This window comes from Actinia tenebrosa, unplaced genomic scaffold (assembly GCF_029948245.1).
Source record: "Actinia tenebrosa isolate PJP-AT-01 unplaced genomic scaffold, QUT_ActTen_1.0 PGA_scaffold9__36_contigs__length_13948895, whole genome shotgun sequence".
Lineage (NCBI taxonomy): Eukaryota > Metazoa > Cnidaria > Anthozoa > Actiniaria > Actiniidae > Actinia > Actinia tenebrosa.
This window is the reverse complement of record NW_028292586.1, coordinates 10880692-10905033: the sequence shown is the minus strand read 5'-3', so window position 1 is coordinate 10905033 and position 24342 is coordinate 10880692. Positions and strand designations below refer to the sequence as shown.

The window sequence follows — 24342 nt, the reverse complement described above, 5'->3', positions numbered from 1 at the left end:
AGGTAAACTACTATGAGTTTATTCAATAGACTTTGTTGTAAAAACGGCACAAAAAGTATTGGTGGGACTTTAGATTAAGATTAAGACTTTAAGATTATCTTAGCCTTCGCATGCTGGGGTTTGGGGGAATATGAAAGGATTTACCTAATTAAAACCTTTTCAGTTCACTAAGAAAGTTGAACAAAAAATCTAAAGTTTGAACTATATTTGTCTTATGAATAATTGGGAAAAGACAAGAACTATTTTTCTTCGGTTTTAAAGGATTGAAACAATTAATACAAGATTACATTTATTTCTATTATAACTATGTTAATCCATAGTTAATAGAGGGGAACTATGGTTAACTATGGTTAATCCAGAAACTTTCTGTTAGTGAAAATCAAAAAGAGGTTACGATAGCTGATATTTTCAACAAAGGTTTGCCAGCTGCTTTAGAATGTTTGTCACAGTTTTTTGTCATTAATTTAACCCTTTTAATGCATTGGCATTGGTTTTTGAGTCACGTTTACGGCAAATGTGAAATGTCAGTCGTACCAGTGACGAATTCTTTAAAATTAGTTAAAAAGAATCACAAAATATAGATGAACAAAACATTTCCTCTTGGCCGAGAGGGTTTGCAAAAGGTAAAGTAAAATACAGTCAATGTCATTAACGTTGTCCACCGAAAAAAGATATTTACACATTTACATATTTACACATTTAGACTGAAAGATATATCACGTGTTTCATTATGTACTCTTTGTCCTGTGTGCGTCAGCCTGAACTTTAAATGTAAAATTCAACTCATGAATCGAAAATCCAGAATGCCCTGACCATTTAGTGAGGATTTAAGATTGAGAATGGTATTTCAGCATTTGTTTTATGCCAGAACCTTCGAGGAAACACGTGATATTTCTTTTAGTCTAAATGTCTAAATGTGTAAATGTCTTTTTTTGGTGGACAACGTTAATGACACTTCATATGAAAACGATGAAAATGTGGTCATGCTTGACGTATGCAACAAAAAAAAAAAAAAAAAAAAAAAAAAAAAAGAAAACACTTCAATCTAAGACTCCCATATACGAAAGATGTAATCGAGGCCCAAAGGTTCAAATTTGAATAATTCTTTGAAACTACCTTGAAGCCTAGATTTAATGCTTTATGTGTAACAAGTGTATCCATGCATGGAAGGCGCTGAATATTTTTAGCAAATGAAAATATTGAAATAGCCAGTAGAAAAATCTGGATCCAAGCCACATTATGATGGAATGATTGATATCAAATTGACCCTGATGTGGACAGAGTTTGAATTCCTTCACTACTGGACCTGTCTTTTATAGCTTTTCAATTATGGGTTAATGCATACATAATGCACTATTTTACAAATGTGGCAACCTTTCCGAGTACTCGGGTTAAGAAGGGTAAAGAATGTTTCCTACGAGAACAGAAATATAAACGAGAGAAAGCTAGAGCGAACACAAATGAAATCCTGAAAACAAAAACCTACTTATATTACCTAAATAACACCATCAAGCAACACAAAACAAAGAGTTTGGTAGCGTTTATTGAGCGCACTCTTTTCTTAACATAAAACGAACAAGTCAGCCTTGAGCCAATGGAGTTTCACTAAGCGGGACGTCAATTGTCGTGAAACGACTTTCGGTACGAAGGTTTTCATATAAAGATTTATTGTTCGAAAAACTCCATTTTACAGTTCCGTTCAGTGACCACGAATAATTTCCAAGCCGAGGCTGGAGTTGCCGCACATGATAAACTATAGTTTTGCAATGCGCGGAAACTCCAACCTCGACTTGGAACTATTACTCGTGGTCACTGAACGGAACTGCAAAATGGAGTATTCTGTTTGTTTCAGGAGGAGAAGAAGTCTCAAATAACATTTTGCCATTATTTTTAGACTCTAATGAGGAATTGGATCCTAATACTAACATTAAAACTAAATTCTCTGATGAGAGACTAATGGGATCCCACTATGGGTTCAATATTTGAATTTCAGTTTGTCGTCTTAAGAAATAAAATATCTGTATTATAATATTTTTTTTACATTGTAAGGTATACAAGGAGCATCGCGCATGGACTAACAGTCCTCGCTTGAGTGACCACGAAACAATGACTCAGGTTTAGGTAGATAAAATACGGTAAAATGGACACACCAAGTCCAAACTCGATTTGTAGCCATTGTTTCGAGGTATAAATCATATAATAAAGAGGTAAAATATTACTATCCATTGAAAATAATAATAAATACAATAATCTTATAAATTAATCATAACTTGAATACAAAATTACGTCACCGAAAAGGCGAGAATTACATCTTGTCAGCTTATGACAAAATTCGTTTTAAATTTTAACGCACTGTTACAATTTGGTACATTATTTATTAATTTATTTAATTATCTAAAGTAGCTACTATTAATTTCTTAGTACAAACTATCAGAACTCGTCCTCCAAGCGAACTAAAACTGAAGCAAGTTCAGAAATGATAAGACACACCATGCTTACTTTTTAAATAAATTTTGTGAAACGACTTTCATTATTCGGGATAGAGAAAGAAAGAGTGAGAAATTTAAAGCAAAATCCAAATCTTGTCATTTCGTCAATATTTAGAAAGAAAAAGATTTCCAAAACGTTAATATTCACTAAGGAAAGCATTTTTAAAACTCTCCTGTTCGTGATTTTCATATTTATTTTCATGAATTATTATAATACTTCCAGAAGAGGACTAAAGCCTCGCTGTAGGTCTATTTAACAATTTATAATGGGTATGAAATTTGTTTTTCATTTTAACACGGATTCACTCCATTCATTGTCGCGGTCATATTTGGAGGTAGTCTACCTTCTCCTTGTTTTAAAGTGCGAATTCACCAAATGCACCCTTCTTAAAATTGTCTTGAATGCGAGGCTAACATAGAAATGGAAAAGAAATGCCACAAATTCCATCTTTTGTATTTTCATGTTAGCCTAGCATCCACGATACTTTTGAGAAGGGTCCAATCAAAAAACGATGTCGGGTTGAAAAGGTTGAATTTTTGCAGCTAAGACCAAAGGGTGTTCTGGGTAAACAGTTAATGAGACTACTATTATGCATATTGCAGTTTTGCAGCTATCAAATATTGATGCAAACTATAGGACAAAGCATTTTTCGCACTCTTCATGTATACGTCTCTATGCAAACATTCTCCAGATGCCCAGGATATCGACTACTCAGAATAACCCTCAGTCTTAGCTTTGACGGTTGAATATTTTCAACCCGAGAGCGTTTTTCAAATTTTGGTGTATAAATAAGCACTGGTCGCAGAATTTCGACAAAGCGGGCAGAATCTGAGTTCGACATGAAACGCATGAAATTCTTACCAATTAATTAAGAGTCAGTTTTTCCCGACCTGAGTACCCTGTCTATTTTAATTCTGCAAAGAATTTTTTGGATTAATTAGCGGGCTGTGATAGTCGTCAATTAAAGAAAGTTCCACTGCGTAATGGTGGCCTTCACGGGGAGACATTCTACCTATTTGGCGCTTGCTTCTTCGCTCTCCTGTGAACCTGTAAACGTCACTTGAGGATAAGTAGTTTCCAACGTTTTCTTTTCCTTTTTAAGAATAAATACCTGAAAAATAAGATTCCTTCGTCAGAATGGCAAAAAGAGTGGAAATTTTCCCATTTCCATAATTAACCAAATGAGAACGCATGACTATTTTTTGACATGCGGCAGTCCAGTGACGAAGCAATAACACTCATTATACAACATTTCTAGGGCAGTAGCACAATTTTAGCTTTAGCTCGCTTCAAAACTATGCCATAAATGTATGCCATTTAAGATAATTATATCAGTTGCGTCGATTTTTGTTGTTGTGTAGCGAGGGTTTAAAGAAACTGAGAGTCCCCTCGAATGTTGCCTTCTCGTGACCTTCGAAAGAAAAGCCCTAATGGTTACCTGTCGTACCAGGCGACCGAATGTCTTACGGAGGGAACATCAACAACAGTCTCTAGTTACCAATAGCCCCTTTTCCCATAGCATAAATACCGCTGCCTCTTGTGACTAAATTCTCATTTGCATAGGTTAATTTAGCCTCGTTTTGAGAGCAAATCATTTGCAAAAGCCAACCGTAATCTAACGAATGTGCCAGCCATAGCTTTCAAAATCCCACGCACTTTTAATGACGTTCATGAATAGCTGAACGAGGCTAAACCTGTAAAAAATGAGTCTGTGGTCTTCAAAAACTGCGCTTTGCAAAGCTATATTTAGTTTAGTTTAATTCAGCTTAAATTAGTTTGACTTTCATTATATAGCTAGAATAGAAATTTAGTTTCTTTATAATGTAAATATGCCATGGGTTCCCCTCTGGCAATGTAAATATTAACTACGTAGATAGATAGTTGGAAAAAAGTTCAGCTTTATTAATTAGTCAATATTTAGCAATTATTCGCCGAAGGCGAAGTGAATATCAGGGAATATTTACCGAGACGCGAGTCTTTGGGCGGCGAGGTAAATATTCTCCATATTCACTGAGCCTGAGGCGAATAATTGTTTTAGCATATACCAACTTGTGTACAGAGTAACTTATTTTCATATACGATAATTCAATAAAAACAAACAAACAGAAAGTTTTAGTTTGCGTGACAAATTCACGCAAAACTTTTAGCAAAACTTTTAGGCCATACTTCGTTGCCTTTTTAGTATTGATAGGAATGGCATTTACTTACATTTTTTCAATTTCCTCATCGGAAAACGATTGCCGGCAGATGCCATTTTGTTGCCTACTCAATATTGCGAGATTCAGAGGTGAATATCGTACAATATTCACCTCCAATTAACCAATGAGCGCGCGCGTTCTTAGGAAGTACACAAGTTGGTATATGCTAATGATATTTATTATTTACTGTATTATTATACGCATCGAATACGAAACTGAAGTATCAAAAGCGCTCGAGGGGAAGATACGAACTGAGACACTAATCATTTACATAATAATTTAACTAATTTCATACCTGATCTTCCAAATCGTGAATAGTCTTGGCCATTTCATCAATTAGCTGATTAGATTTGACATCTCTTAACCTATGTTGTTCTATTTCTGCCTGCATAGTTATTATCTTCATGTCTCTTGCACTCGGCTGGTTTTTGCATTCTCGTTTGGATAGCTCACTGACAACGTGGCTCTAAAAGAAACAAAAATTTTGAAATGCGAATAAATCAGTAGCAAAACGAGCCAGTGGATGATGAGGACGGATAACTAATTTTTTCGCAATTTCAAAAACGTTCTGATAGGTTCGGTACCAAATGTTGTTCCTGAATCAGTCTTGAGGTTTTTGCTGTACAACATTGTTGTATGTTATCATAGCAAACAACATTTTATTAGACCCTTTGCATAACTGTACTAATCATATGCAGAAATTAAAAGTAGAAAGCCTCCTTTGTGTGTGCAAAGATGCGTTTAATGGAGCATTGTTTCATTACGTCATTGCGAGGCTTATTTTTCCCCACCAAAAAATTAAAACTTTTACTACAAAAACAAGCGTAAATCTGAACGGGGTTTCAAGCTGACCTAATTTATCTTTGTGTCCTCCTATTTCCCCCGGCTCTAGACCAATCAGAAAGCGAGAAAATTCACAATAGTGGTAAAAACTAGAGGGCCACCAGTTTATTAGCTATTTTTTTAACTATTCCGTGCTACCCTCTTTAAATAAAGAGTTTATTATATTATTATTATTATAAAACTTTAATGTGAATGAATATGAAGCACCATAACATCGACTCTGAATACTCACTGTTATCATTATGTCGTAATTCATAATACATATCAACCGTGTAATATTGTATACGAAACCGCTTTATGATAAATACCTTAAACATGGTCAGTTCTTCTATTCTTAGGTTAGCTTCTGTTAATGCTGCACTCGTGTCTTTATCATGACGTTTTGTTACAGCCAGGGCATTCCGTAACGCATAGATCTCTTCTTGTTCTTGAGCGCGTGTTACTTGACCCTAATGGATACGAGAAACAATATGCATAAAATCAACTTTAAATTGTAGCCTTCAGTTTGAGATGTTATAAAATATTTTCCTTGCCAGTCCCAGCGTTTTCATAAATTTACTTCTATCCTCTAAAGGGTTCAGATACTTTAAAAAGAGATTTAACAGCATTCTCGAGGTCCTCACTCGAACAAGGGCGGGGATGAAGGAGTAAATAAAAACAAAATCCATATAAAGGAACAAAGACAAAAAAATAAAGTGACACTTACTTGAATAAGCCTATCAGCTAAGTTTGAACATTCCTGGGACGGTTAAAACAAGAATCAATAATCATGACTTAAGTCAATTTTAAGGTGTTTTTGTGCTTTAGTAATAATTAATGAACATATTAATGTTCTTGTTGGAAGCGAATACACTCAATTGCAGAATCGTTGTCGGGTTCAGAAACATAGAACATAAAAGCTGAGACCGAAATGGCACATGGGAAATGACAATTATATTATAATTTATTCATTTGCGTTATCTATGCAGTCAGTTTAGAATGACAAACGCGTATTCAGAAGACTTGCGTTTGAGAGTGGATGATGCCACGGGTCGCCGGTCATAATACGCATCTAATTAACGTACTTCCCATGTGCCATTTCGGCCTCAGCTTCTATGTTCTATGTTTCTGAACCCGACAACGATTCTTCAATTGAGTGTATATGTTTTCGAAAATTTTATCTTTGAAGAAACCGATTTAAATCTTTAAGAATGAGTATTAAGAAGAAATTGACAACGCATACTACGTAAGTAGTAAAATATCCTATAATGCCGGTAGTCAAGTTAGAAAGTTCCCCATATGGCTTGACACACCTCTATTGTTTCTAACTAAAATCTTATAATCTATGTAAATTCTATCGGGTATAAAACATGGGTGGTGTGCGCTGAAAATGCGCCGCCTTAAATTTCACCCACTATTGTCGGTTATGGGTTCAATCCCCGGATCGGCCATAATTTGCTTGTTGGTTGTCTATCTTGTGTTTCTGGGATAGTTCTCCGGGTTTAAGTGTTGCTTCATATGACCTCTTCTAAATTCCAGGAAAAACCCGCTTTTGGACACCGTTCACACTAATTCGCTTTCGTTTGAAAACGGATACTTTTCAATGCGTTTTGGCCTCGCTCCACACTAACGTGATAAAAAAAGCTGAGCGTTTTCATACGAAACGCATACATTTGGAAAAACGCTCTCTTAGTTAGGAGTCTTACTTACGGTCTAATATATCACATTTACATTTAAAGCTATTTATAAAAAGGTTGGTGAAGATTTTGTTGCATGCATGTTGCAGACAGCTTGAAAGTATCATATTCATATCTAAATAATGTCAACACAAAATGAAGATATGCTTAAATCATATTAAATCATATATAAAATTTACTTTTGTTTTATTTTGTTCTTATGTTATTTGATATGTTTAAATTTTGTCTTCCCTTGTCAGTTTGTAATTGTTATGTTTTTATTTAAATATTATTATTTATTCTATTTATTATTATCCTAATAAGACCCAATTTATACTATTCTTAATGCAAATAGCAGCTGTTTATCTTGGTTAGCTACTACAGTTATTATAGACAGCTTGTACCCTTAAATCTGTTTATTCTTATATTTTTAAATTACAATTGTAACTAGGGTACTAATAATTAAGATTGATTGATTGATTGATTGAATAATAGTGCAGACAAAGTTTGGTAAAATTGCATATCTTTGTCAGTGACATTCGCTGATTGGATTCCCATCTCCCAGGCAACAAAGCCTTCACCAATCTTTTTGAAATAGCTATATATTTATAGTTAGTGTTTCTTGCTTTGCTACTGACCTGTTCTAATTCGTCTATTCTTTGCATCAGTAATCTGTTTTCCGTTTTCAATCGACGAATTTCCTCATTATCTTCTGCTTCTTTATGCTTCACTCGAGTATATTCTCTTTCTAGTCTGTAAAGAATCAAAAGGCTGTTTTTTAGCATCTTATAATAATAAAAATGAATAAGTTAAAAGCGAGAGCGAAAAAAAGAAAAAAAAAAAAAAAAAAAAAAAAAAAAATACACGACACACGACATAGAAGAAAACATAGTAGTAAAAACACAGTGTTTTAAATTAGATAATCATATCGGCCAGATAGTAAAAGTAAAGGTGCTTACACACGGTGCAACATTGCACGCAACATTGCACGCAACAAATTTGAATCGGGGTGACACACATTGCAACAAAATCACGCAACATCGCTTTTGTGAGCCTGCTATGTTAAGATATTTGGTCAGCCATTATAAATTTGGTGCAAGCTGATTGGCTGGAAATTTCAAAATGTTGCAAGCAATGTTGCAGCCATGTTCACATGATGAAATTTGTTGCACGCAATGTTGCAAGAGTAGAGAGCGATTCAACTTTAGATTTGTTGCATGCAACGTTGCGTGGAACAAGTTTGGGGTAGACACACGCTGCAACAGTCCTGTTGTGTACAATGTTGCACCGTGTGTCAGCACCTTAAGTAAAACCTAACAGCACTCTCCATTCTCAAACGTTCACAAAGCATTAGCTTTATTCGTGAAAATTTAAGCCCCGTCCACACTGATGTGTTTTTCGTTTGAAAACGCATACTTTTCGATGCGTTCAGCTTTGCGTCGTCATTAAAACGAAAAAACATACATTTGAAAAACGGATGCTTTCGAAAACACTGACGACATAAGCGCTGGCACGTCTGTTTTTCGCATGCGCAGATGACAATATTGTATCATTTCCAATCGTTTCTGCGTTTTTGATCATCTCGTGTGGACGCAAAGGTTTCAATGCCTCTCGAGACGAAAACGTATATTTCACAACCATTACTCCCCGTACCCTCTCTTCCGTGAGGTTCGCTCCACACGCTCTACCACTACATTTTATGTTTACAACATACTATTATAACGCTCAATTCACATGTTGATTATTATGGAGGGAGGAAAAGCAGAGCACATGAAGAAAAACCCTCATGACATGGGAGAGAGCAACCCATCAAACAAACTCACCTCACATATGATCAAGCCCGAGTCGGGGCTCAAACCCAGAACACAGCGGTGAGAGGCGAGCTTTAAACCACCCATGCCACGAAAACGGAGCGTTTTGAAATCGAATTACAGTGGACGTAAACGGAGAAGTCAGTGCATATTATTATTTTTTGTATTTCTGAAGAGCCCTGAAGTTGCCGATAAATGCTTTTCCCCATCATCATCGAGCGTGCAAGCATTCCGAGTATTAACCTCGACTTTGAATTAAGATGCATCAGCTTGAGTACCATTGCTATGTAACAAAGATGATTCAGGAAATAGAACTTCATCTCTTTACTTTAACAACTCAGGGTACTTAATTTTAACGACAAAGATACTTATTACTTAAACCAACCTTTTCATCTTCTTGGAATTGACCTTAAAGTCAGATGCTACTTTCATTATGGAATCCATGTCTTTTTCATATTTTTCCGGCATTTCTTTTTGAAAATACTGTCAAGAAAATATGCATAATTTCAGGTTACTCAATGACGATTTTGGGAATGATAGAGTACCCGGAGCCTGTGTTTCCTCTGGCCCGAGGCGAAGAACCGAGGGCTCTGGTATAATCCATTTTGTTGAGACCAGGTTTTCTTGGACTTCCAGTATAAGAGCGCGGCATGCGTTCAAAGACTTGGCAAAAAGAAAAAAAGTATGCTCCCGATTTCTAATTTTTATTTTGATCGGAATTAAAACAGAACTCCGTTTGAAAGCATGATTTTCTAATTGATTTTGTTTCACTTCCGGAAAATTGGGCATGCGCCAAAAATGGATTATGACATAGCCTCGTTCTTCGCCGCAGGCCAGAAGAAACGCAGTCTCTGGGTACGAGATTGAGAGTACACATCTTGTACCTTCAGCATAAACTCCATGTCAAGCTGCAATAATTCCTCTTGACTACACAATAAAATGGCCATAATGACGCGAAATAATCCATCACGACCCTGAAGAGAAGAACAAAAATGAAGAAGTTTAAAAACCATGGAATCCGTTAGTTTCATCAGCTGCAGTTTTGATGTGCGAGGAGAATAAGTTTTAAACACCTGCAAACATTGATAATAAAAAAGGGTATCCCTGAAAATCAGAGTATTCGAAACTGGAGTATAATGAAGAGCTTTATCAAACACTCAAAGAATAAATAAATAAAAAATTTGAGGTCTCTCTTGTTTAATAGTTTATTTGTATGATTGATTGTTTTGATAAGATTCTAAAAAGGGAAATGGAAATAAAAAATATAGAAATAAAACATATAAAGTGCAACATTATCACTATGACTACAAATCTAAGTTTTACCAACTCATGACCTGTAGGAAATCGAAGAGGAAAAGAAAAAGGAAACTTGTTGTTTTTTGCATTGATTTGGAAGCTATCTTTTATTTTTTTGAAATTCAAATTTGATAATATGAAAGTACAGCTATGTTACCTCTGAAATAAAAATGTCCATCACCCTAAAAGCAGAGTTAAGTGGAAAAACAGAAGCGAAAAGAGTCAGGAACCAAGATGATGCATACATAGCAGTATGGAATCCCTGAACACAATGAAAAAACAAAAATTAGATCAGTGTTATTACAGCAATATAAATTGGAACATAAAGCCTTAAAATCATGGATCGCAATAAACGTTAATGTCTGTGCGTAACCTACATTGTAATTTAACATAAAGATCTACCAAAGCCAGCCTTAATCAGTGTAAAGTGCTATACTCGTAATAACTATAGTTAATTGCGATTTTAAGCTGTTAATACGGGTTTATATTTTGTTCAAATGTACAATATAAACCTGTATTGGTGACTCAAAATCGCAAAAGATAAGCCTTGTATCGCGATTCTCCTATCGCGAGATAATTTAGAGCCGACAATACGGGTTTAATTGACGGCTTTCTCCCGATCAAACTTATAGAAGCCGCATCGCGATACGAAATGTTATTGCAGCAATACTTGACTATGAATATATTAGCCCTTCTAGGCCGGGTTGCAGAAATACATTGCATTATGGGGCTGTTTTAAGGGTTGCTTCATCAGTCAGTTGACATTTCATGCATCCAGAAACGAAAGAAACTTGGAAAAATTAATACAACAATTAAGGTTAAAGTTTTCTTTCACTTTTCATTATCAGCAATCAAAAAAGACGCCACGAGTATTAATTACAGCGTTTCCTCATTATAACTGCTCCATGATGCAATGCGCTGCGCAACTCTGGAAACGATAATAAGCTTAACATTATTGACATCGCATATTGATGGCTGGGTGTATCCTACGATTAGAATTGAAAATGAAGACCTACTAATGCCACATGTTATATACTATATCATTTACCCTGCGAGCAGAGTCTCCTTTTAACTCCTCTACGGGCGAGAGAAGGAAAGGAGACTCTGCAGAAATCGTGTATTTCTTTTGTAGTGCCGTTATCCAAGAATCTGGATAATGAGATGCATAATTTCAGGTTTCATACTGGTTTAAACTGGTTTTGATGCGCGAGTCTGTATTAAATAATATGGCCGATGACCAAAATTGAGCCCGCATCGTATCCCAAACTGTAATTTCGAAAGCGATCTATATCACGTTTTATCAAAACAAAAATCAATTTCAACCAATTACTCATCAAAGGAAATCGCTAGAAAGTTTTATGGATGCCAAAGACCCATTTGTTTCGCTGCCGACAGGTCATACAAAGTCACTTATTTTCCAGCTTGTAACTCCGATGATCAAACATCTTCAAGAAATCGATCCAAACACTAGCCGATACCCTAAAAATCCTCTTTTGGTGGCAATAACTCCGCTCCAGGCACTGATGAGCGACCAAATTTCCGTTTGTGAAAAAATAGTGCTTCAGTCTGCTAAGTTTGATGAAATTGAAGCAGTGAAAGAAGAACGCGAGATCATCTTTCACTGTGGTCATGACTCTAAAAACATGTTTTAAGTGGTAATCGTGTTCGGACAGGAGCCGGAAACCATTTATAAGACGAGTGAGCTTGTGAACGAGTTAGTTTCTTAGCAACCGCTGCGCATGCTCAAATAAAATTGTACACGATTTCTGCAGAGTCTCCTTTCCTTCTCTCGCCCGTATAGGAGTTAAAAGGAGACTCTGCTCGCAGGGTATATATCATTTTGCGTTAACAGAATTGACATATACGTAAATTAAGTATGTTTATCAGCTCCATGTTAGTACCTGAGCCTGAAAATGCGCAAATAACTCTGGAAGATTCTCCTAAAAAGAAAGAGAAAATTTGGCAAATATAACATATGATTAGAATTTATGATTTATACAGCGCCCTTTTTACAAATGGATATGATTAAAGGCGTATTACAATGAGTTATGAATTTATGAGGTGGATACTATGAGGTAACATCAGGTTTTTTAAGAAGGGGTACAATATATCTTAATTTTTCATCCTTTTTATTTCCACTAACATAAAATTTCGATTTTTACCCTTTTCTAGGTAATTTTCAATAGATATTATAATGACTTATAAATATGTATTGCTGTATAAGTGTTGATATTAATAATTAATATTAATACTATGTAAACTATAATGTATTAGTATTATATGGGTATAGGCACTGAGGGTATTCACTGCTAGGGTTTCATTACGTCCTCAGTGCTTCTTTTACGTCCCTCTAATATATTGGTTAGTCATGATGAAGGTGTGGAGAGACGGGTCCGTCACTTAAAGCGGTCATCCGAGCCAATCGAAAGACCAAACATTTGTAGATGTAATTACAAAGGCAGCACTTCATTCTCCGGCTGCGTTTACACAGTACTGGACGAATTTTAAACCGGTCGAAAATCTGACGTTCACGTTCTGTTTACAGGTATTTCATTTGGCTCTCGTTAATTCGAAATAAAAAGTTAAAATATACAGTAATAACTCTCTACTTGTAGTTAGTATATTGTTTCAGATGGTATACACTAAAAATAGAATAAATGATAATTCTTAATCCTACTTTAGCAATGTCACTATAACTCACAATGTATTTCGGTCTTGGAATGGTCTGTTCAGTATGCAGTATTAGCTAATTCAGTATTCAACCTTTTATGAAATTAGCTGTATACGGAACCAGATCAAATTTGCAAAACTAGGCGTACGACCTTTTGTCCCGTGTGAACGGAACCTCTAAGCTTACAATTTTTTTAGCTGTTAAAAATTCGTCCGGTACAATCCGGTACCGTGCAAACGCAGCCTCAGTTATTTTTAGACCTTGGGTGTTTGTTCGGCTGGGGCCTGAACCCACAACCTCCCGCACAACAGTGCGATGCTCAACCAACCGAGCAATCGAGTGGCGGTCATAAAATATTAGTCTAATGGCTTACGAGAATGATACCAAACATACTTCCGTCTGTACGCTTTTCTGTGTTTTCAAACATCGTATCATCTATATATTGTATACACAACGTTTTATTTAATTAGGATTAGGATAAGGATAATTTATATGACATCAATAACACAGGGAGTGGTCGCCCAATCTCCCGAGCCTGGGGCTCATGTTTAAAGTGCTTGACAACACCAGGGATTCCATATAGAATAAATTATAAAATATACTTAGAATAAATAAAGATATACTAAATTGGATTAAATATATAGACTATATGAATAAATTGGAAAAAATTGGAAAAAATTAGAAAAAAATTATAAGAAAGTGGAAAGTTAACTCATTTGCCCAGGATAGCCCAGAATACGTACCTGTAATAAATTTTCTAGTTGATACATACATAAACCTAATTCTGCCATCGTGGGTTTAAAGATTTCTCTCATTCGATAGTCTTGCATTAGTTTAACTAAGACGCAAAATGCTTCTTCCTCAGGCATCTAAATGAGAGGGGGAAAAAAGGAAAGGGAAAAAGAAAAGATAGGTTCATTTAAAAAGGAATCCAATTTTAGTTTTAACAAATCTTGATGGCTGATTATCGGGATGTGAAAATGAAGGGACGAAAATATATCTATTTTTGCTAATGTAGATTAGTAAAAACAATTTTGGGACTTAATCATAGAAAATATATATTAAGACAATAAGAAAAGAAAGATATCGTGGACTGGTAGAGCAGGGCAAAGTAGAGCTCTTTTGCGTTTAGTAAAATGACATAATTTTTCAAACATATTTTCATACCTGCATCAATAGAATTCCTACGATAAAGGCACTGCCTTGACAGTAACCTACTTCCTTGTCGTATACTGAATATGCCTACAAAATATATAAATAAAAAAACACAAGCTTTTGATGAAGACCGAACAACATCTAATGTGATTTACCATTCCAGGGGACTGCGAAATGCCCAACAGTTTTTACGATAAGCAGGCGATCAAACGAATTAAAATTTAGAAGTTGATTTTTGAGGAGGGAGGAAAAACCGGAGAACCCGGAGAAAAAACCCTTGAAGCACAAGAAAGTACCAACAACAACCCTACGCACACATGACTCCGAGCCAGGCAGTATTGGGCACAGGCGGGGCATTAGAAGCGCACACCGCCCACACTTCCCTATATGTAACACCAGATATCACAGAATGGTCACTATTCAGTTATGTCCAGTTACGTCACGCAAGATACACAAAGATTCATCGACATACCTTTATAACGTTGAAGAGTGTTCCTTGCCCGACACCATCTTTATCTTTGAAGAATGAATGGTCAGGAAAGGTGCGCGCAATATCCCGTTTGATCATGCGCTCACATGCTGAATTAGTCTGTTAAAAGATCAGAATACGGATTTGATAAACTGAGATGAGTAACGGAAGCGTGACCAGGGAGTGGGAGCATGCCAAAACACATGCCATGCGAAGGGAGTTTACAGACGCCTTAGGATCTCCTGCCCTCTTGTATGCGCCAATGCAACAACTCCTAAATGAATATGAATAACTACCCAATCAAAAGATAACGCAATATGAGTATATTTCACCGATGTTACTTTTGCTAAAATTATGAATACCTTTATGAGTTTGGGGTATTCATCTTTTAGTGGGGAGTCCCTTGCACCACAGAGTAGTTGCCACACCAGTCCTCGCAAGGCATTAGGAATTCCTTTCCGCACCATGTCTCGAACGTTTTTAGGTTTCTTCTTCACAGCATACTCCCAGTTACTCATCAATTGACCCCATTCGAGGTACACATCATCTCCTTCATCACAAATCTCATCACAGTTTTCTGGTGTTTCGGGCGTTAATGGTTCGCCTGACCCGCTTTGAACTGACCATCGTTTGGGAGTGTCCGGAATTGAGGTTAAAGCACGTGAATCGTTCGTTAATAATCTGGAAAAAAAGTTTGGATACATAAAACATATACACTTATTTAAATAAAGTTAGTCACCAAAAACCTAGAAAGCTGAGATCACTGAGCATCATGGGAAACTTTTCATATCAAAAAAGCATACATACACAAAGCTTTTTTAATACAAACTGCAGCTCGATGATGCTCAGAAGAGGTAAGACTGTAACCGGTAAAAGATTCGCAAGTCCATGAACAGTTATCGAGCGGTTGAACGTGTAAAATGAATCTACCCATAATCCTTGTCGGCCTCAGCTTTATAGCTTTTCAGGTGACTAACTTTATTGAAATAAGTGTATGTAGGACTCATTTCCGACACTGATATCGATAAAAGGACAATTATATAATCATGAGATATTAGCGAACACTAAATCATAAAAATATTAGGGACTAGACAAAGCTGATTACACAGTAACGCAAATTGTCATGACCAATCACTAACAATAAATCATTTTTCAATTAACACTGAACTTTCCTCTAGCTAATGAGCGCCAATTTTGCTTCTACAGAATGAAGAAGCAAATAAAAGAAATAATGAACAATGACAGAATAATGAATAACGGTCTAAAAATGCATTGGAATGATGAATTATTGCACCCTAAGGAATTGAAGCCCAATGAAAAATGGCAAATTGAAAAAACAATATTGAATAAGAAAAAAAAATAAATAAATAAAAATAAAAAAGAATAATAAATTATGGAAACAAATTGAAAATAAGCAATAAATTTTTGAGAAATTTTTTTTTCGGAATAATAAAAGATGGTAAGCAAAGTTATTCTTCACAGATCGTATTGTTGTAATTCAGAAGTAGTTTTGTTAGACACCGGCCGTGTAGACCAGTGAGCGTAGACAAAGATGGTGGTAGTGTTTAATGGGAGAGGGAGAGGAAGGGGGAGATGCTGCAACCCGCAATCATTTCTGCTGTGACTGTATTTTTTGTTTCTTGTAAAAATAATCAAATATATATAAATCAAAAGGATTATTTATACGATATAAACTATTAGTTTAAAGCTTTATCAAATGGCTTCCAAAATAAGTTGAAATTTCGCGTTTCAATATGAACTAATCTTTTATGAATTGAAGCTGAAGCTGAGTATTCTTTGATTTATTTTAAAACCGAAAGAGTCACACGTTATTTTATCATAACAAGATATCATATCGAGTTCCACACGCGAGCTTGCTCCTTAGCCTAATAAATATTTGAGGGCAATGACTAAACATCACTGCTGGTCTTGTTTTCTTTCCTTCGAAAATTACACTCCTATTAATCTATTTCAAAACGAAAATTCCAAACTGCTTATAAGCGACACAATAATACAGTTTTACTAAAATGTAAATTACGAGCAGAAGTACCGCTGCGCCCTATTGGAGATTGGCCTAATATGGTTTTAAGTGAGGAAGACGAAATTATTTGAAAGAACAACCATTATATATCACGGTTTAACGTATTCAACTTTCAAATGCTTCCTCACAATTATTCAATTATGCACCGCTTTTAGCCGAAATGTTGTCAGTATTAAATTTACCTTGGTAAGGTTTTTGCCTTTTTCGAGGCTGAGTTTCTTCGTTTCATTTTAAATTCCATAAAAACATAGCTTTATAAGGAACTCATACTCAAGTCATTAAAGCCCATTGCATTTTTGACGTGTCAGATATTCTAAACCAGGGATCGTGTAACGAAATGTCAACAATATATCTGATACATCTGTATCAGGATTGGTCAATAATTACTAAGGTTTTTTTTACTTATATGCTCCATGCATAATAATTAAACAGAAAAAGACAAAATATTGAAGTCATTTGGGAGCCCTAAATTTTCTCAGAAAGTGTGTGTGGGGGGGGCTTATTTTCGGGAAGGTAAGGTAATGGAGGCCTGGTAATATTTTTGCTACACATTGGGGATGGAAACCCAGGTTCAAAAATCAGGGGTTTTAAAAACCTCAACATCTTTATGCTCCTTCATTATATTAAAAAAACCTTCCATAATGCCCGGGGGGGGGGGGGGGGGATGTATTCTGCCAGAATTTAAGTAGGGGTATTCTGCTTGGATTTTAAAAGGGGTACCTTGCTTATGACCAAAAAGCTCAAATTAATTTGTAGACCCTGTTTATGACAAAAGATATAATTTAATGCACTGAGTTCCTGTTTCAATCATCATGTCATCTCGCGTATCGTTTTTTTACGACCATAATAACCAGTTTCGGTCAATACAAAAGTAGAAACCCTGAATATGACAGGAAACTCAGGAAGAATGTGGAATTTGTGTGAAATTGCATACCCTGTTTATGACAAGAAGCTCGAAAAACCATACCCTGCTCAGCGGATCATCCCCGTATAGTTCATATATGGGAGAACCCCCCCCCCCCCCCGGATGAGTAGGTTTATACTTCAAATATGTTAATGAATGTGATGTCATAGAGTGATGTTATTTAACCTGTGAAAGAAAAAGGACTATTTAGTTAGTACTAGTTGATAACAAACAACTAGACACTGATAAACACCAAATTCATAATGAACATTGTGCACAAGCATGATGTTAACGAAGCAGATATAATCCCATTGTTTTCTTTTCTGTTTTTCTTATCTGTGAATGTTAGTCACTAATATTTATATGACTTTGTTGCATGAGCCAAATTAAAGATACAACACAAAACTTTGTGTTGACTTGCAAGTCATTTTAATTGAGGCCTGTGTGTCTGTGTTTTTAATTGCTGTTAACTGTTAATTTTTAATTAAAGAATCATATTATATTTTGGAATGAGTTTATTTCACAGCTATATATAGGTTATTCATTAGTTAAGGAGGTCAAGATTCTTAAAAACTGTACCGTTTAAGGTCTTGAATAAAGGATCCAAAGCGTAGGCTAAGTTCTGTTTTCAAGGATGATGACACAGTTTATCCAATTGTTTATCCATATCTGGACTGCCTTTTGGCTGGTAAATGACGTGCTTTTTTTTCATTTGCTTTTCCACCTTTTTATATATTTTGTTGTTGTTTAGTAATGCCATATATCTCCTCCTCTAACAGCCAATCAGAAAGCACTATTCTTATGATACTGGGCTGGAAATAAATAAAGCCTAATAGTTTATAATTTTAATCAAGCATCAGGATATCAAACATAATTTGGTTAATTCCATTGCCAGTGCTTCATCCAAGCTTGGTACATTAATCAAAATTTTTATTGTTTCATGCATTTGAAAGGAATTAAGCATTTTTATGAGTTTATTAGCACTGGAGTGTGATCAATCTATGTTTGGTTACATACAGACTGAACTATAAAATGCTGTAATTTGGCATGAATATGTTGCTTTTTTTTGTCATCAAAACCGAAACTCTGGTACCTCACTTTTTGTTCACATCAGCACAAGGCTTATATTTTAGTGTAAACAAAGGCTTATGTGACTGGTCAGGGTAGCTAGTTGAAGAGATTCCACAGGTAGTAAGTGATTGTACATGCGAGACAGACCTTTTTAAGACTCTAAGACTTCATAAAAAAAATGGATGTACATTAATATGTGATAAGGTCATCCTCACTAGTATTCTTTGTACAAAGAATACCTATAAGGCAATCTTTATAATCATAAAGATGTCATCCTTATTATATTAATATACTGCTGTGCCCAACACTTGCCAAACAAACTACAAATAGCTTTAGCATTAGTGGTGTTCAGACATATAATGCCCTTCCTTGGAGCTTAAGGCAATTAGATAAGTTATATGTTTTTAAAACGAAACTGTCTTAAAAATCAATGAAATAATTGTGCATGGGTTGGGCCGGGGCAGGGTTACATGCTTGAACCTTGTGATCAGTTAATTTAAACCTTGATAATTGATAAACATGCATAGTTATCATTACATAAATAATACACTAACTAGTACATTTATGTATAGTTGACATACAATATTAGACAAAACACTGAAATAGTGCTAAAGACCTAAAAAATAAGTGTGTTTCCTGTTGCATGAGAAAAATATTTGGGGTCGGTAGGTTGGATTTTTTTTACTGATACAACAATGGAAATGAGCTTACTGGGAACCCTGTGGTGCATTTGGGAATGAAAAAAATATTAGGGTCGGCAAAAATCAGCAAGAAAATTAGGGTCAGCCACGCAACGGGAAACACACTTATTTTTTGTTTGGCCTAATCTGCCGTTTCTATTACATACAAGGGGGGAGGTAGCTATGAGTTGGACTAGTGGGGGTTAGTTTATAAGAAGGGAGTGATTTTATCATTCTTAATCTATATTACAAGTCCATGTTATGTCTATTATATTTATGTTTCTGTAAATATTTATATCCATTATTGTGCTACTTATAACTGTCAATACAATTTATGATTGAGTTATTACTGTCATCACACATTATTTTGGCTCAATAAGTTTTATTTAGAATAAGACCCAAAAAACAGCATGACATGTAAAGCAGTTTAAACATTTTGTGTTCAAAAAGAAAACAAAAATTGGAACCATTGTTAAAGATTGGGTTGTCCTAAAATGGAAAAAAAATAGGTACCTGTAATCAAAATAGGTTGGGGTCTCTCCCTCCCCCCCCCCCAAAAAAGATTTCCTAAACCTGTGGATATAGTAGGAAATTCTAAAGATAAACTCCATACTTGAATTCACTATTCCAATGCTCTCTATGAAGTGGCTTATCCACTGCGAGTTCTAAATGTACTGTTGTAAAACATTCAACGACCTTTTCTGATTTTAGAGCTCACTCTAGTCCTCTATTCTATAAGTTGAGATTCTTAAAATTCATTCAGGTAGTTTGCCAACAGCTTTCAATGATTTTTTTGTATCTATCAACAGAATGCATGGTTACGACACTAGACTTGCCAACAACACATCAAGCAAAATCAATTCACATGTGATGATCACAGGGCTCGAACCAGCGACGCAACCCGCTGGACTCACAGGGGGAGAAAGACAACCTGTTAGTAGAGTACGCCACCCATGCTGCCCCTACCCATTACTTTTACTATCAGTGGATACAAACAGTACAAAGAAGTGCAATGTCTATTGTCTCATTTTCTTCTCTTGTTTAATCAGTGCTACTGATTGCAAATGAATATTACATACGAACTAATCCACAGATATACTGTTTGCACTCTACAAGACTTTAAAAGCAAAACAAGTCGCAATACACCCTATGTAATAGTTTATATCCATGTGTACTGTATTATGTGCAACACATGCAATAAGTACAACATGCCATATCATTGAGATGACATATTGACATCGAGTAGTTATCTTATAGATTACTACACATTATAGTTATGGACTGATTCCATAAGTCATAGTTTTTGCTCCTTTTTGGGTTGTGGTGATATTCAGAATTGACAAATAAGCGAAAACACCAACTTATGGAATGCTCCTTTTTGGGTTGTGGTGGTAATTCAGAATTGACAAACAAGCCAAAACACCAACTTATGGAATAAGTCTATAAGGTAAGATAGTCAGGATAATGATTTAAGATTGCCTTTATTTTTATGCAAAATACAAACATAAGAGATGGTCAGGATAAGGCCCCGACACTGAGGTTGGACACTGTCAGGGTTTCTTTAGGTCCTCAGTGGTTCTCTTAGGTCCCTCACATACATACAGTCAATTCAAAAAACGTTTTCATCGACCGGCTCAAGCCTACACGACTGGACCGAAAGAAATATGGGTAAAATTCACTGAAGCGGTTAAATATTTGTTCTGAATTAATTGTTCCCGCTAGTAATAAGATAATAATACATCAAATGCATGTCTTCAGGTTTAGGGAAAGAAAAACAAAGTAGTTATGATTCAGTTCACAATTCTGAAAATATGAAGGCATTAAAAAACTTCTCCTTCAACACTTCCCGCTCACCTACAAAGGTTTGAGCTTGAGTCAACTCGGCTTCAATGATTGCTACCCAGAGTTCCTTTCGGTCCAGTCGCATAAGCTTGAGTTGGTCAACGACAACATTTTTTGAATTGATTGTATACAGATTGAGAGGCTAAAGTTCAGTTAACAATTTTCCATATTCTTACCCAATCATAGGAAATCTGCTCTATTTGCAAGTAATCAACAGATTTGAAAGGTGTGAAGCTGCCGGTCGAAATCAAAAGAAATTTTAAAATTTTGACCACTTTTTCTCCCAGTAACTTGATTCATTCTGTTTGCTGATGAAAACCTATACTATCTAGTAAGTCAATCTTCATTATAAAATACAGACTTTATCAAAAAAGGTATTTTAAAGATTAAGATGAGACGTTCAATCGAAAAATTTTTCCAAAAGACGTCCCCAAGTAATGATAAAGAATACCGTAATCTTGTTTTTTTTATTAAATAAAGAATTTCAAGAATAATTGAAAAAAATCACAGTCAAAACAACGTCATATAAAAACATATAAAAGAAATAAAAATAAAAAGGCAATAAAAATAAAGATAATAATAATTATTATTGATTACAAAACGACGGCTCCTTGAACAATGACTCCATTGATCAAGTTACATGCGAAAACAATCCACTTCACGGTTGAGTAATCCATGTTACGATATTACAGTGGAGGTCAAAAAATAATCATCTTATTTATAGTTAACCAGCTATTATGAGCTATGTCAAGGATCAAAGTATTTTACGAATGTACGATTTCTTGACAACTGACAAAGATTAAATTATTCATTAACTTAGTAATGTCATGAGGAAAAAGAAGTTCAGAATCATTTGAATTGTGCATGCAGTGTGCATCACAAAAAAACAAAAAGACGTGAACATATATTGTTTCACTTTGCTTATCAAGAAAGCTATTGAATACACTAGTATGCTTTAATTCGATATAAGGAGGGGAAAGAGCACACCTACAGGGAAGCAAATTAATTCTTACCGGTTTTGCTCTTCCAGTTTTTCCACCAGCTCATCAACGGAAGTCGATCTGTCCTTCTCCTTCTGGCTTTCATCCACACCCTTCTTTAATGTTCCATTGGTCGCCATTACGCAAACTACTGGTTCCGAGACGGACGGAGAACTTTGACAATAAAGACACCTTCGAAGGTTTTTATTTGCAATAATTCCACATGGTTTCGCGAGGACAGGTTAGTCGGCCGGTGTGAGTTTTTTTATACGAAAGAGAATTCCACAAGCCTTCCCAAGACAAAGATTCAAAGTATTCCTCACAATTCCTCCTCGTTTGTTTTCAGTTGTTGTGACGCTATGCAAGCAATAGTGTAATAGGTAAAAATGAAATAAATATTCTAGTGAATATGAAGCCTCAAATCTGAAATTTTCCAAACATGGCTACCAACGAGTTACCGGTACGATCATTAGGCACAGCGGCATATCGCAAGAAAAAAACATTTACTCAAAGCCTGTCACCGGAAGGGAGGGGATTCTTACATGTAGGCGCGGATGAGCTCTTCATTGAACATGGTACGTGGTATACAGCTCAATATGATAATGATATCTTAAGCAAGGTTGACTGATGATTCAGGAAAGGTATTTTTTCTCAGCGAGTAAGAATATTTACATTATGACTGATATTTAAAATTGTGCAGGGGAGGGGTGGGGAGAAGCAAATTCTGCTTATGATTAAAACTTACGCATTTAATTATTTTTTTTCTGGAGAAACGAACAAAAACCACGGGGAAAAGAAGATGTTATACACATGCAATATATCCTATAAATATTATCGATTTCTTTTTACGACGCTTGTATTATCCTTCAATTCTGAATCATCATGTATTGGTTCGTAACTAATCATTTATTTCAGTTATGTTCCTGTCCATGCAGAATGTAGGATTTAAGTTATCATTTTATATCATTTTGTTCTTGTTTTTGTTTTCAAAGCGACATATATAGTATGTATATGCATGGGCTCCCTGTGTTAGTGTAAAGCCTTCGGCTGTCCCAGCATGCACCAAAGCTTGCACATGTGCTTGGGTTTGTTGCAGGGTTTGTTGGAGTTGCTGCCACTTCAGAGAAATCAAGAGAAAGGTATGAGGATTAAGCTTGCAAGACTCAAATTTCTTTAAAACATAAAAGCAAGAAGTACGTTTAGTGTTATTTTTATTGTGGAAATAATGAAACCTCAAAGTTTTTCCTTAAAATATCGTAAGGAGCTAAGAAAATGCTTAGGCGCCATTTTGTTGAGCGGGCTCCCGCGCTACATGCTCACTTGAAATTCTTACTAAACTCATGCGTTAAAGCTCAATATCTTATAGTAGAGGGGATAACAAGTTACTTTAGTTATTGCAGCAAAGGAATAGAGCTATTTTTAAGGGAAAAGAGATGATACGAACGACCGTTGGGAGATGGGAGAGGGTTTAAAAAAATCCTCTACTCGCAGAACGTTGCGTGACGACCCTAAAAACGGCTGCATTCTATAAGTGTTCCAAGGATTCCAAAGAAAAATTTAAAGTATTCACCTTTATTTTGACCCCCAATCTTAGGCCCTGTCCACACTATGCTGGATAAATTTGAATCCGAATTTTTATTTATTCGGTTCCATTTCGAAAATTCGTTTTCGGTGAAGAATTGTTCCGGATTCGCCCGGACTAGTGTGAATGGTAGGCCTAACCGAATAAATAAAAATTCGGGTTCAAATTTATCCGGCAAAGTGTGGACGGGGCCTTACGTAGACATTGATTTTATGAATAAAATACATGTATAGGTGGATAGCCCTATCTGAAGAAAAAATTCTTGTCCAGTGGACAAATCGGTTATCCAATAAATTTCTCCACTGGATATAATTTATCTGTTGGTAAATGCTATCTACACTTCATACGGCCAGGCCATGGTATAAAACATGTTCTGACCTAAAAAAAGTCTAAAAACCAGAAATAAAAAGCTATCAGAAAATATTTTATATAGCGCCTTTTATATATGAATATAATCAAAGGCGCTTTACATTGATTTGTTAATGACAGATTGCTTTTTATGCAATTTACAAGCATGAGAGATGGTTAGTATGAAGTGTAGGCACTGAGGGTGGTCACTGCCAGGGTTTCTTTACGCCCTCAGTGGTTCTTTTACGTCCCTCCGATGTTGGTTAGTATTGATTAGTGTGGAGAGATGGGACTGCCATTTAAAGT

At 35.6% G+C, this 24342-nt stretch overlaps 1 protein-coding gene across 2 annotated transcripts; it reads right to left on the bottom strand.

Annotated features, from left to right (window-relative positions):
- Positions 1-1525: 1525 nt before the first annotated feature.
- Positions 1526-22554, bottom strand: LOC116297945 (EVI5-like protein). 2 transcript variants are annotated; one of them, XM_031706270.2, is made up of 14 exons: positions 22140-22554; positions 14951-15269; positions 14592-14708; positions 14132-14206; positions 13708-13833; positions 12195-12233; positions 10451-10555; positions 9882-9971; positions 9383-9480; positions 7825-7939; positions 6238-6270; positions 5840-5980; positions 4984-5154; positions 1526-3601 (listed from the first exon to the last, which is right to left on the bottom strand). In XM_031706270.2, the coding sequence occupies exons 1-14, from the start codon at positions 22244-22246 to the stop codon at positions 3503-3505; spliced, it is 1635 nt and encodes a 544-aa protein (XP_031562130.1). In that variant the 5' UTR covers positions 22247-22554; the 3' UTR covers positions 1526-3502. The 2 variants fall into 2 exon arrangements, with proteins under 2 accessions (XP_031562130.1, XP_031562131.1); XM_031706271.2 differs by lacking the exon at positions 22140-22554 and adding an exon at positions 16812-16944.
- Between the last annotated feature and the right edge of the window lie 1788 nt (positions 22555-24342).